This window comes from Urtica dioica, chromosome 10 (genome assembly GCF_054948205.1).
Source record: "Urtica dioica subsp. dioica isolate 48M chromosome 10, U.dioica_male_clone48M_v1_H2, whole genome shotgun sequence".
Lineage (NCBI taxonomy): Eukaryota > Viridiplantae > Streptophyta > Magnoliopsida > Rosales > Urticaceae > Urtica > Urtica dioica.
In genome coordinates this window covers 4038910-4051502 of record NC_142765.1, presented here as the reverse complement: position 1 = coordinate 4051502, position 12593 = coordinate 4038910, and the positions used below count along the sequence as shown (strand labels likewise).

The window sequence follows — 12593 nt, the reverse complement described above, 5'->3', positions numbered from 1 at the left end:
AGCTCGACCTGTTGAGTTCGTCACCTCGTCCGTTTGTAATCTTCTCCCAAATAATAAAAGTATTCAACATTCGTGCATTATTACAGCTCCATATTATTAAATTGTTTCTTATACGACGCCTTTCTGAACCCCCTTCGAAACATTTCATTATTTCCTTTTCTATTTTTATGTGATTGTTGATCGATCTGAAAAACGACATCAACAGAAAGACGGTTCTTCAAAACTTGATTTTATTTCTAAATGAATGAAAAAATATACAAATAGATAATAAACTAAAAAATATATATTGATCATTTTATTTTTGTGACGTGGTTGGTTGACCTGTGACGTGATTGATCAACCAACCACGTCAATCAATAAATAATATTCTGTCTTCTTTTTGTAAGCTCAGAATCTCAAAAACCCTAAAAAGCTTAAACTCTTTGTAATGGACATTTTCAAAATATTTTGTTGGGGATCATCATTGTAATCTCAAGCTCGATGGTCATCGTAATCTCAAAGCTATTTCGTCATCTTCAACCTCGAAGATGCTCCAATCTGCGATGATTCTCCACCAAATAGAACATCGGCCATTCTTGAACTCCGATATAGTTGGAAAGTTCACGTGCCGACGAAAGTTGCAACGGTGCTGGAGATTATAGAGAAGCCGACGATCGTGACTCAGAGGTTTGGCGTGTCTATGTTTACTGGTCCTAACTTTATTGTATCAGAACTTTGTCTAGCTATTTTTCAACTTCGTCAACAAAAAGTTCAAGGCTTTGAAGTCAATCTTTCCTAACTGAGCGGCTTCTATAGTGCTCACATTTATGAATTTTATGTGCATGAAATCCATTTTCAGCGAAAATACACGAAATTTACCGATGTAGGGAGGATTTGAGGGGGATTTGAGAGTAAGAGTTAGAGAGAGAGGAAAAATGAGGGGGGGGGGGGGGGGAAGAGAGAGAGAGAGAGAGAGAGAGAGAGAGAGGGGAAAATTGAGAAAAATTAGAGAGAAGGAGATTAAAAGGGCTTAAATAGTGTTTTTGTTTGTTTTTTGGTCAAAAGTCCATTATTATATATTTTTCAATTATGAAGTCCATTTCATGACACATGAAGACTATGAAATTTTTAATTTTTTTTATGGTATTACAAATAGTGTCTAGTGACTATCTAGTCATATGAAATGTTAGAAATTTTGAAATAGGTAACGTTTCGTTAATTTTTTGTAAATAACCACGTAAATCTATTTACGCTATCAAAATAACAAATAACGCAGAGTAAATTTCTAGTAAATATGGCTATTTATGAAATATTTACAATTTTTTTTGTTATAACGAAAAATTTACAAAACATTGGCGCAAACGCTTATGTTTATGTGCCTTATATCGCTAAATTTTTATTAAAAATAAATAAGTGATATATTAGACAATTCTAAATAATATATTCATGTTAAATATACTATTTTATAACATCTAATAATTATTTTACAATATGATTACACAATTTTGAATTTATAATATATATCGCATTGATAATGTATATCTCTAAATATGGCACCATAAATATGTCTTGGAATTTCGGTTGGAAATTCCATTTCGGTGAGTCAACGGCGAGTGATAGTCATGTGTGTCGTTTCCTTCGTTTTTGTAGTTTGAATTTCCAGGAAACGACATGCCATTTCGGTCGTTTTCTGCCATCGTTTGTTATTCAAAATTATGTATAAAAGCCTCAGTGTTTCCTCGAGAGTCGACGAAAATCGAAGGAAAAGAAAAAAAAACGAGTTTCGACTGTGAAGAAGACGAGTCTGTTGCCGGCAAAACTCCATAGCAATCTGCGACTTTCCATCAATTTCGTCAAGGTGAAGTTATAAAGCAACAAATTGTCGACGAATTTCCTCCGATTTTAAGGAAATTCCAGGTCGTTTTTAAACTCTAGATTCTGAAATTTGCATCTTCAATTTCTTGAGTAATTTGATTTTTTTTTCATATAATCCTCTTCATGAATGTTTTTTGTAATGTGACTATCTATCATATATATTTTTTTTTCAGATTTTTTGGTTAACTTCTGGCGAACCTTGAATTTTTCTGGGTTGACATTGCGGTTGAGAGATGGAATAGACAACTTGACCATCCGTTACACCAAGCAGGTATTACTCATTTCACTTATTCTTGTTGAACGTCGTTGTATGATTTTTAATTTATATCTGTGATTATTTATCTTGTAGCTCACTACCTAAATCCAAAATTTCAATACAATCCGGAGATCGTCAAGCAACCCGAGCATCTTACGGCGGTTACACAAGTATTTGAGCGGCTATTCTCGAATGATGACTGCGACAACATTGGGAACGAACTTCTAGCATTCCGCGACGCGAAAGACATGTTCGGTAATAAATCCGCAGTAGTGGGAAGGACGAAGATGGCTTCCGGTAAGAACTATTTCTTATTCCCGAGTTTCATATCATAGTTTCATATTTACGGAGTTTCTTCATTTTCTTAGGAGAATGGTGGGTGATGTTTGGAATTCAAATCCCCACGTTGAGAAAGTTGGCGATGAGAATCTTTTCTTAGACCACATCATCATCGGCGTGCGAGCGAAATCGGAGCACGTTTGCACTTGTCCACACTAAGCAACGAAACCGACTGGCGTATAAGAGACTTGAGGAACTCGTCTTTTGTAGCTACAACATAAAGCTGCAATTACGAGATATCTAAAGCGACATCATCGACAGGAAGGATCCGTTGGATATGATCCAAAGATCAATTGAGGTAATGGGCGACAACGTCGACGATGATGAACTCCTACAATAGATCTGCCCAGTTCACCTCGACGATGAAGACCGGAACCCCAACCCACGCGTCGCCTCATAGGCCCAGGCGGAAGGTGTTGATGTTGACACCATCTTTGAAGAAGACGTCGGTCACAGTTTGCATGGATCATCAGACGATGGACGTGATCCTAACGACGGTGACGATGGTGGAGATGGTGGTGACTTTGGCGGTTACCCAGTTAGTCAAGACGTTGATGGTGGTAGTGGTGGTGGTGGTAGCCAACATTACGATCCGTGGACTATGGAGCAAGGTTATCAAGCCACGCAAGATTCTGATCACGGGTCACGACGTCAAAGATCTGACAGGTTAGTGTATTCGCATTTATTCATGTCGGAGTTCACAAACAATGTACATATGATGAATATGGAAAGTAATATATTACGTGTTTAACAGACCCGGAGAGTACTTTGATTTTAAGACCGGATCGTATTACGGTGGTGGAACACAAAGAGCGCCCACGCATTACATGTCTTCTGGTAGTGATTACAGCGGTGACTTTCAACAAGGATATTGAGCGTACATGTCATCTGGCAGTGAATACGGCGTCGATCACTTGATGTCTCAGTTCGACACAATGTCATTCACTACGTCAGACACACAGAGTGACGGTTCGTATACTTGTCCTTCTTACCGTTATCCTAATCCGATAGGAGTGCCACAGCCATAGGTGGATCCGCAAGGACGTGGACGTCGTATGTACGGTGTACACGTAGATCGGTTCGGTGCCGAGCACATTATAGCATGTGCACAATGTCCACTAATAAGTGAAGCTATGGGGTACGATCAATCCGACTACGACAGACATGTTTAAAACTTCCGACAATCGTACCAGGTGAATTTCACTTGGTCTAGTATTGTGAGCTTCAAGAAAACCAACCGAGTTTTATCCAACCGGGACGTCCATCGAGTTTCTATCGATACATTTTATTTTATATTGTAACTATATGTTTGTAAAACATATTTATTTCATGAACAAATGGAACATTTATGCTAGATATGTATGATTTGAAGTGTTTTAAATTTGAACTACATTTATAAATAAATATATATATATATATATATATATATATATATGTATGTGTTTGTTTCGCCACATTATTTCCGTTCTATTTTCCGTTGGGACATCGGTTTTCCATCGAAAACGTCATTTGAAAACGGCATTTCACTTGCCCTTTTCCACAATTTTTCCGTTCGATTTTCCATCGACATGACGATTTTTCGTATATCAGGAGGCTCGAAACAGTAAAGAAAACGGCATTTTTTTTCCTTGGTTTGGACATTGGATAATCACTGATATATTCTAAATATGATGATTCTCTTTCTTACGTCATATTTAGCTTATAACATGGTATTGCATCTTTTACTTTTTTAATAGAATGTTAAGTATTGTTTGGATTCATAGTTATTCCTTCATATGACGTTTTTATAACTACGTTGTATTTTTACATCAAAATAAATTGAAGTAGTTAAATGTTTATTTATTTTCAAGGTTTGGATTCGGAAATAAATATAAGAAGATAAAAGAGAAAGAACCCTAAAAATAGATAAAGAACAAAATAAAGACAATGCTTCAAAACTCGATTTTATTTTTGAATGAAAGAGAAAATGTGCAAGTAGAAAGTATATTAGAAAATAAAATATTGATCATTTTATTTTTGTGACGTGACTTGTTGACCAGGAACGTCAATAAAAAGAAAAATAACCTTTCGTCTTCTTCAAATGAAATTTACGAGCATGTAAGTTCAAAATTAATATGAAATCCTCTAACTTTAAAAAGCTTAAAATCTCTGCTATGGACATCTTCTAAATTATTAAATGTTGATTCTGAGACTCGGTGGTCCAGTGAAATGCGATCACCGACATCGTGGAGGTCAAAGCAACTAAGTAGGAAGGCTCAAAAATGCTCCGATCCGCAGTGGTTCTCCTCCGCAATGGCACATTGGTCATTCTCAAACTCCGCTATAGCTGGAAGGCTCGCGCGCCTAAGTAGGTGGCAACAGTGCTGGATATCCTAGAGAAGCCGGCGATCGTGACTCAAAGGTCTGGCGTGTTTCTGTTTCTCGTAACCTACATCGGATTTTTTTTACCGTCGTCTCATGGTTATCTCGTAGGCTAATTGCGTAAAATTGTTCGGTCTCTTAAAACTCGTTCTTGATGGACTCATACAAACTGTTTACCGATCCTAACTTCACTACTACAAATTGATTTTCAGAAGCGACGCGTATTAGAAGTGACATTTTATCTTTAGAAGTGAGCACAAATATACAAACATTTTGCCTTGAATAAGTCATACTGTTTGAGGTTAAAAACGACTTGCAGTTTCTAATATTTTCCCGTCGATTAGAAGCGACATGTCGTTTCTAATCTCTCGAAATTTTGATTTTTTTGTTGTCTCCGCCAAAATTTTAATTTTCAGTAATTCATCTCGTCATATGTTTCAACTTTTTCAACGAAAAATTCGAGGCTTTGAAGTCAATATTCCTAACCGAGCAGCTTCTATAGTGCTCACATTATATGAATTTGTTGTGCAAAAAAGATGTGAGACTTCTTTTGCTTCTCGTTTTGGTTCTATTATTTATTTTTTTTATTTATTTTTATATTTTACTTATTATATACATATATCATATGTGCGCAACTGTCACATTGAACAACACGTATGACACATCTTTAAAAGGAAAAAAAAATTGTTGCACGTTGGACAGTAATTTTTTTATTTTATTTTTATTTTTTATTTATAATAAACCTCATAAATAGTTATATATCAAGGATAGAGTTTTAGTTTCATAAATATAGAGAATTTTGTCTAAAAAGACAAAATATCCTTCAAAGCAAATAAACACATGCTTTTTTTTTTTTTTTTTTTTTTTCGTATAGTATCCCATCATAACCATCGTATTTTATCATAGTTGAATTTCATCCTATTTTATCATATTTCATATCGTAAATTATCACATCGTAAATTATCTTAAGTCAATTTCATCGTAAAAAATAGTTGAATTTCATCATATTTTATCATATTTAATCGTAACGTACGTACAATTCCATTTTTTTTTACGCTAGATCTAAATAAGTGAACTTACTCATTATTTAAAGAAAACACACGAAATACAACTATGTAAAGAGGGTTTGAGAGTAGAATAAAAGAAACAAGGAAAATTAGAGAAAAATAGACTAAAAGAGTATTTTTATCTGTTTTTTGGTCAAAATTCTATCATTATATATTTTACACCGATCCTATGAAGTCTATCTTTAAAATTTCATGATATATGAGGACCACTTTATGAAATTTCTCTAAGACAATCAACAATAGTATAAGCTATTTATCAATTTAGTATTTTGTTTTTTTTTAATGTTATTAAAAAATAAATAAGTGATGTATTAGACAATTATAAAAAATATATTCAGGTTAAATATACTATTTTATAACATCTAATAATTATGTTACAATACGTCATTTTGAATTTATAATATATATCTTATTAATGTATATCTCTAAAAATGTTATAGATATATTTTTATTTATTACTTATCGGGGCTATGATGCATAATATGGCAGCGTACATATCCCACCATTTTTTTTTATATAAATAAATTAAATATGAAAGATTAATAAAATAAATGATCTATTAGATAAATAGTCACATTTACATTTTGACATTACTAAATAGCCAACGTTTCGTAAATCTTAGATAAATAGTCATTTTCATATATTTACAGACGATAAATAGTCACTTTTATTTATTAGGTCACGTCATCTTTGTGACTATTTACTTAAGATTTACGAAACGTTGACTATATAGCATTTTCGAACGTTTTAATTAGTTATTTACTTAGTTTGTTGTAAAATGTAAAATAAAAGTATTAAAATATTATTAGACACTAGAGTAATTTGTTTAAAAAAAATTGACAATTAAAAAAAAAAAAATTATAGCCAGAGGCCGAGAAAATGCAGCTCGAAGGCCAATCCTTTCTTCCTCTCTTCGTTTCGTTTTCATTTACTCTTTTGTCAGAAAGATTTTCCAGAGCGCTCCAAAAATGGCGAGAATGGCTTGCAATCAGCTGATACCGTCTCTGCTATTGCCGACGAAGCTCCAAAGAAGCCATTTCCAGTTCGCCGTTGGACGTTTCGGAAGAGCGAGTCCATTTTCGTCTTCTCCGTCGAAAATAAGCATGAGTCTCAGAGCTGGTATCGTTGGCCTACCTAACGTCGGAAAATCAACTCTCTTCAACGCCGTCGTGAGTGATTCATCCGAAACCCTCAGAAACTCATTTTTTTTCTTTTCTTTTCTTTTCTTCATGCTCTTCACTGTTTATCTAGAACCGCGAGTGGAATGTTAATTGAGCATCTGAATTTGGTTGTGTATTGAATTTTCAAACTCCTTGGAGTTTCTATAGTGACTTAGATAACTCTGCACAAATTAGGTTCGAAATGTTATGTGGCTATGGCTACTACACAAAGGTCAGGTTTTGTATTGAAATTTTGAGCTTTCCATGAACTTCTTAAGCTTGGTTAGGTTTAGTTTTAGGATTGAATCTAAACTGTATTATCACTATTTTGCTCGATAAAACTGCGAAAATCGCGTGTTTGGGTTAATTATCACGAGAAAGTTGGATTTTTGGCATAACCTTGATTTTCAATTCTCATTTACTTTCAAGTATCATGGTAACATATCAAAATCAGTTGGCAATAATCTCTGCATCTTTTCTAAAAGGAATCCTTTTAAAACTCTTTTTTTTTTAAATTTTTTTTATTTACTTTTTTTTTTATTGAAGTAAACCATGCCACACTGCTGTGTGAGTGATATCAGTATTACAAATGTGAGTCGTTGTAATGATGTGGATATCAATATTTGTGGCTGGCAGGTTGAGAACGGAAAGGCTCAAGCTGCCAATTTTCCGTTCTGCACGATCGAGCCGAATGTGGGAATCGTTGCGGTTCCGGATCAGCGTCTCGGTGTTCTTTCCGATCTAAGCAAGTCGCAGAAATCGGTTCCCGCGTCTATCGAGTTCGTAGATATTGCTGGGCTTGTGAAGGGTGCGAGTCAAGGAGAGGTCACACTTATAACCAATGAACCTCTGATGAATGTTATTCTCCTTTAATATCTCGGGAAATTGTGATACTACTGATAAGAATTGTTGGTTTTTGTGTTCCCTATATATTGCAGGGATTAGGTAATAAGTTCTTGTCACATATCCGAGAAGTGGACTCTATACTTCAGGTATACGATTTCTCTTTAAATTTCAACGATTTTTTACTTCTTTTAAAATAGCACTCATATTTTGTTTGTTTTTTTTTTAAGTGTTCAATCCACTTGTTTAAGGTGAGCTGATGCTTTTGAAAATGTACCTAGTAATGGACTGAATATTTATGTTACAGGTTGTTCGTTGCTTTGAAGATAATGACGTCATTCATGTTAATGGAAGAGTTGATCCTAAGTCTGACATCGAGGTTATCAATCTAGAGCTTGTTTTCTCAGATCTTGACCAGGTTCGTTATTTATACCTCACTTGATTTCTTAAAGTTGACCTATGTATAGTTATTAGAGTAGAAAATAGTTAAATATGTCCATGTGTATGCAATGTTCTATACCTCAGAAACAGTAGTTAATTTTTATCTGAACTAAATTCCTTGATCTTCACCCACATGAATATTACTTATTAGGATCTGATCAACTGATTGAACTAAATTTTACCTCCTACAAGAATGCAGATTGAAAAAAGATTGGATAAACTCAAAAAGAGCAAGGGAAGAGATTCGCAATCCAAAGTCAAGGTCGGTGTTATTAAAATTTTCTATCCTTGGTTTCCCGTCCTTGTAATGTAGTGCTTACTCGTAATTATGAAAATTTATACTCTTTCTTGTAGGAAGAAGCAGAAAGAGCGGGCTTGGAAAGAATTCAGCAAGCACTTTTGGATGGAAAACCAGCACGATCGGTTGCTTTGAATGATTATGAAAAAGATGCTATAAAACATCTTTGTCTGCTCACAATGAAGCCGGTCATATACGTGGCTAATGTTGCAGAATCTGATCTGGCGGACCCCGCGACCAACCCTCATGTCAATGAAGTAATGGATCTCGCATCGGAGTTGAATTCTGGCCTTGTGACGGTTTCTGCTCAGGTTTGGTGATCCGTGTATAGGCTATGTTCTGAAATTCACTATTATCGATGTGTTCGCTTGTTTCGCCAAGTATATTTTGTGTTGTTGTCATTACAGGTTGAAGCCGAGCTAAGCGAGCTTCCGGCCGAAGAAAGAATCGAATATTTGAAATCTCTTGGTGTCGAAGAAAGCGGTCTCGGAAATCTCATCCGGGCAACATATAGCCTTTTAGGGCTTCGCACTTATTTTACGTCCGGCGAAAAGGTTAACAACGAGCTCTTTAAAAGAACGCTTCTTTGCATATTTACAATTCGTAAAATTTAAAACACTTTTTTTTTTTTTTTTTTTTTTTTTTTTTTTTTTTGCGTGCAGGAAACTAGAGCTTGGACCATACTTGCAGGTTAGCCTGGTTTAGCTAGAAATAAGTTCTATTTGTATTCTTCAGAAATTCACTTTCACATTTTAATAGCCATTTGGTAATCGATGACCTGCATAAAAAAATGTGAAAATTAAAATTGATATATGTTCCTACCGTGTGTTTTTGTACTTTGTTAAATAGGGATGACCGCACCTCAAGCAGCTGGAATGATTCACTCCGATTTTGAGAAAGGTTTCATTCGAGCCGAGACGGTAATCTTTTTTGCTCATCTTTGAAGTTACGGCGTAACTTTTTTCAGCGGCAATAATCGTGCGAATTTTTATCCATCATCAGGTGGCATATGATGATTTTGTCGCAGCTCGTTCACTCGCTGCAGCGAGGGAAAAAGGCGTAGTAAGTTTCTTGTTCATAGATTTTCTGATTAATTCTGTGACGTGAATTAAGTTTTTATGTGTTCTTCAACTCATGAACAACACATGGGTTACTCAAATGATGTGCAGTTGAGATCTGAGGGCAAGGAGTACATTGTTCAAGAAGGAGACGTAATGCTGTTTCGGTTCAATGTTTAACAATTGACAGTATTGAATGAAAGGCCGGGCTATTTTTTTTATGGTTGGGATTTTAAAACAAATCCACTATCAGAAAGTTTTGGCGATTCGATTTTGAACGCTCGGTGAATTTCGATCAGACACGAGCACCGTCACAGGTTGAAGTACTATTTTTGCATTGACAATGTTTTATAAAATTATTATTTTTTGGGTTTTAGAGGTGAAAGCCAGCTTAGTTACTGCATTATTGTAACACCACCAATTTTTTTTCTAAACATTGTACGTTTTTCAGTTTTCATTCTTTTAGAGTCATATTTGCAATTGTTTGCTATATTAGCTTCAATTTTAAATTTTGGTCTATGTAGAAGTTTTTGCAAGTCAATATTCTTGGAATGAGCCAAAAAAAAAAAAAAAAATTTGCAGATGCAGAATCTCTCATTTTTTTTGTCGACACAATAAAAACCCAAAATGAAACTTTGATCTCAGATTTATCACTAAGATCAAATGAAGATTCATAGTGTATGAGTGTCTAGCTCTAGCATACAGAGGACAATGAGGCACACACAATTTCGAGCATGGCATCGGCTCTTTTAAAATATGAAAGATGAGTCGGCTCTTTTAAGTGTACCGTCATTGTCAACTTCGAGCCACCGAAGTATGCTTTGTAGTACTTAGTCCTCAAATCAACCATGCGATACAAAGCGACTAATGGCCATACTGTTTTCACTGTCATGTACTAGATGAGTTTTGATTTGAAAAAAAAAAAAAAAAAATATATATATATATATATATATATATATATATATATATATATATATATATTTGAGGACATTAGTGAGAAAAAAAAATGTATACCTTAGAGATTTTTACTGCAATTATTGGGAATCCGGATGTATAAAGCAGTCGAAATACAATTTAATTTGGAAGTCATTTTATTGTTGGTAACTCTCAAAAAAATTCTTACAAGTTCAATCACACCATGAATGTTGTTGAGATCACGTGCCTAGCACGCATCTGTTAGTGTTTGTTAGTGTTAGTTAGTGTTGGCATGTTGAGCAAGTAATCAGTAGTAGTTGTTACTTGTTTGTAATTAAGTTAAGAGTTAGTTACAGTACTAAGCATTGCTTAAATACTCTGAAAATCACTATGTTACAATCAATGAAGGAAATCGTTCTTTGTCATCTTCATTCATCTTTCATTCAATCATTCTCTCAAAACACCTGATCCGCAGATTCCTACTTATGGTATCAGAGTTGTCTGTCATTTGATTTGGTGCAGATTGAAGATGTGCCATGTGATGTAGTATAGTGGTTTTTTTTTTTTTTTTTTTTTTTTTTTTTTTTTTTTAATGATTCCGTTTGAAGCTGTCATATTCTTCCAAAATGTGTAGAAGTACTACGCTACAAGATATATCTATCGGTTATGTACACATTAAACACTGGCGTGAGGAATTCAGTTACAATACTCAAAACGAAAAGATATCGATATAGTTCCAAAGTAACAGATATTAATGAATAATTTCTTTTATTTCGAATAAAATTTCGTATTGATTTCTAGAGAAGCTTCATAAGGGCATCATTAATATGATCCATCCTTGAGAATGACAAGTAATCGGAGGAAAGCAACACTCGACTCAAGCATTGCTTTTGCTTTGCAAGTTGATAAGCTTATGTCATGTCATTCCTTTTGCAAGTTGTTGCTACGTATTACTCTTTTAGAAGATTAAGACACTAACTATAATCAAGATTCAAACTTCAAACCACTCTCCTAAGATTTTAGAAGGCTAAATTATTTTCTTCATGCCAACAAAGGTAAGGCTACTTGATAGGAACTCACCCAAGTAATTTAATTTTAGTCCTTAATTTATTTACATGTACTTTTATGTACTATGATTTTATTTGCTGCAAGTTCTCTAGCTATTAACTTCCACTCGTATGTTTTATTTTTATTTTTTATTTAAAAAAAAAACGTGCATTATTGAGTTTATAAATATTTCTAATGCGTATTAATATATTGCTAGTTATTCAATTAGGTTTATTGTTAAAAAGTAATTTTTTTAGTTGTAATCTTTGTTAAAATATGCATGTAATATTAAGATCTGATATCAAGAGATGAATGCAAAAAAGAAATTTTATTGAAAAACATAGTGCAACTACTTGTTTTTTTAATTGAAATTTCTCATCAACAATCGAAACTAGTTTCGACCATACATAAATTACGGACAAAGGCTAATACCTCATTAAAAACAAGTGCAACCACTTGTTACAAATATAGAAGTAATTGCTCCTTGAAAAAAAGTAAGAGAAATTGTATCAACTACCATCATTTGATAAATTTTTTTTTTTCAATTTCTCACTAAAAGCTTAATTTGATCAAAAATACTAGTAACCCACTTGTACAAATACAATTTTACAATCAACATGATGTCAACAATTGACATCTATTGTTGACATAAATGTCAACAATTGATATCTAATGTTGACATGTGTGAATTTTGGGTTCTCTGTTTGTTGAAATAGATGTCATCAATCGACATCTATTGTTGATATCTATGTAGACAATTCACATAAATTATTGACATCAATTGTTGATGGTAAAATTATATTTGTACAAGAGGCTTAGTAGTATTTTTGGCCAAATTAAATTTTTGATGAAAAATTGAAAAAAACTTATCAAATGGTGGTAGTTGAAGCAATTTCTCAAAAAATAAAGAACAAAACATGACAATGCATGTTCATCCCATTTCATATTGAGAGC

The 12593-nt window shown here is 33.9% G+C and overlaps 1 protein-coding gene across 1 annotated transcript; it reads left to right on the top strand.

Annotated features, from left to right (window-relative positions):
- Nucleotides 1–6733: 6733 nt before the first annotated feature.
- Nucleotides 6734–10203, top strand: LOC149383141 (GTP-binding protein-like protein). Its single transcript, XM_089629590.1, has 11 exons — nucleotides 6734–7046; nucleotides 7674–7862; nucleotides 7976–8029; nucleotides 8188–8298; nucleotides 8521–8583; nucleotides 8676–8930; nucleotides 9027–9173; nucleotides 9282–9309; nucleotides 9469–9539; nucleotides 9622–9681; nucleotides 9789–10203. Exons 1-11 carry the CDS (start codon nucleotides 6846–6848, stop codon nucleotides 9855–9857), a joined length of 1248 nt encoding a protein of 415 aa, XP_089485716.1. The 5' UTR covers nucleotides 6734–6845; the 3' UTR covers nucleotides 9858–10203.
- The last annotated feature ends 2390 nt before the right edge of the window (nucleotides 10204–12593 follow it).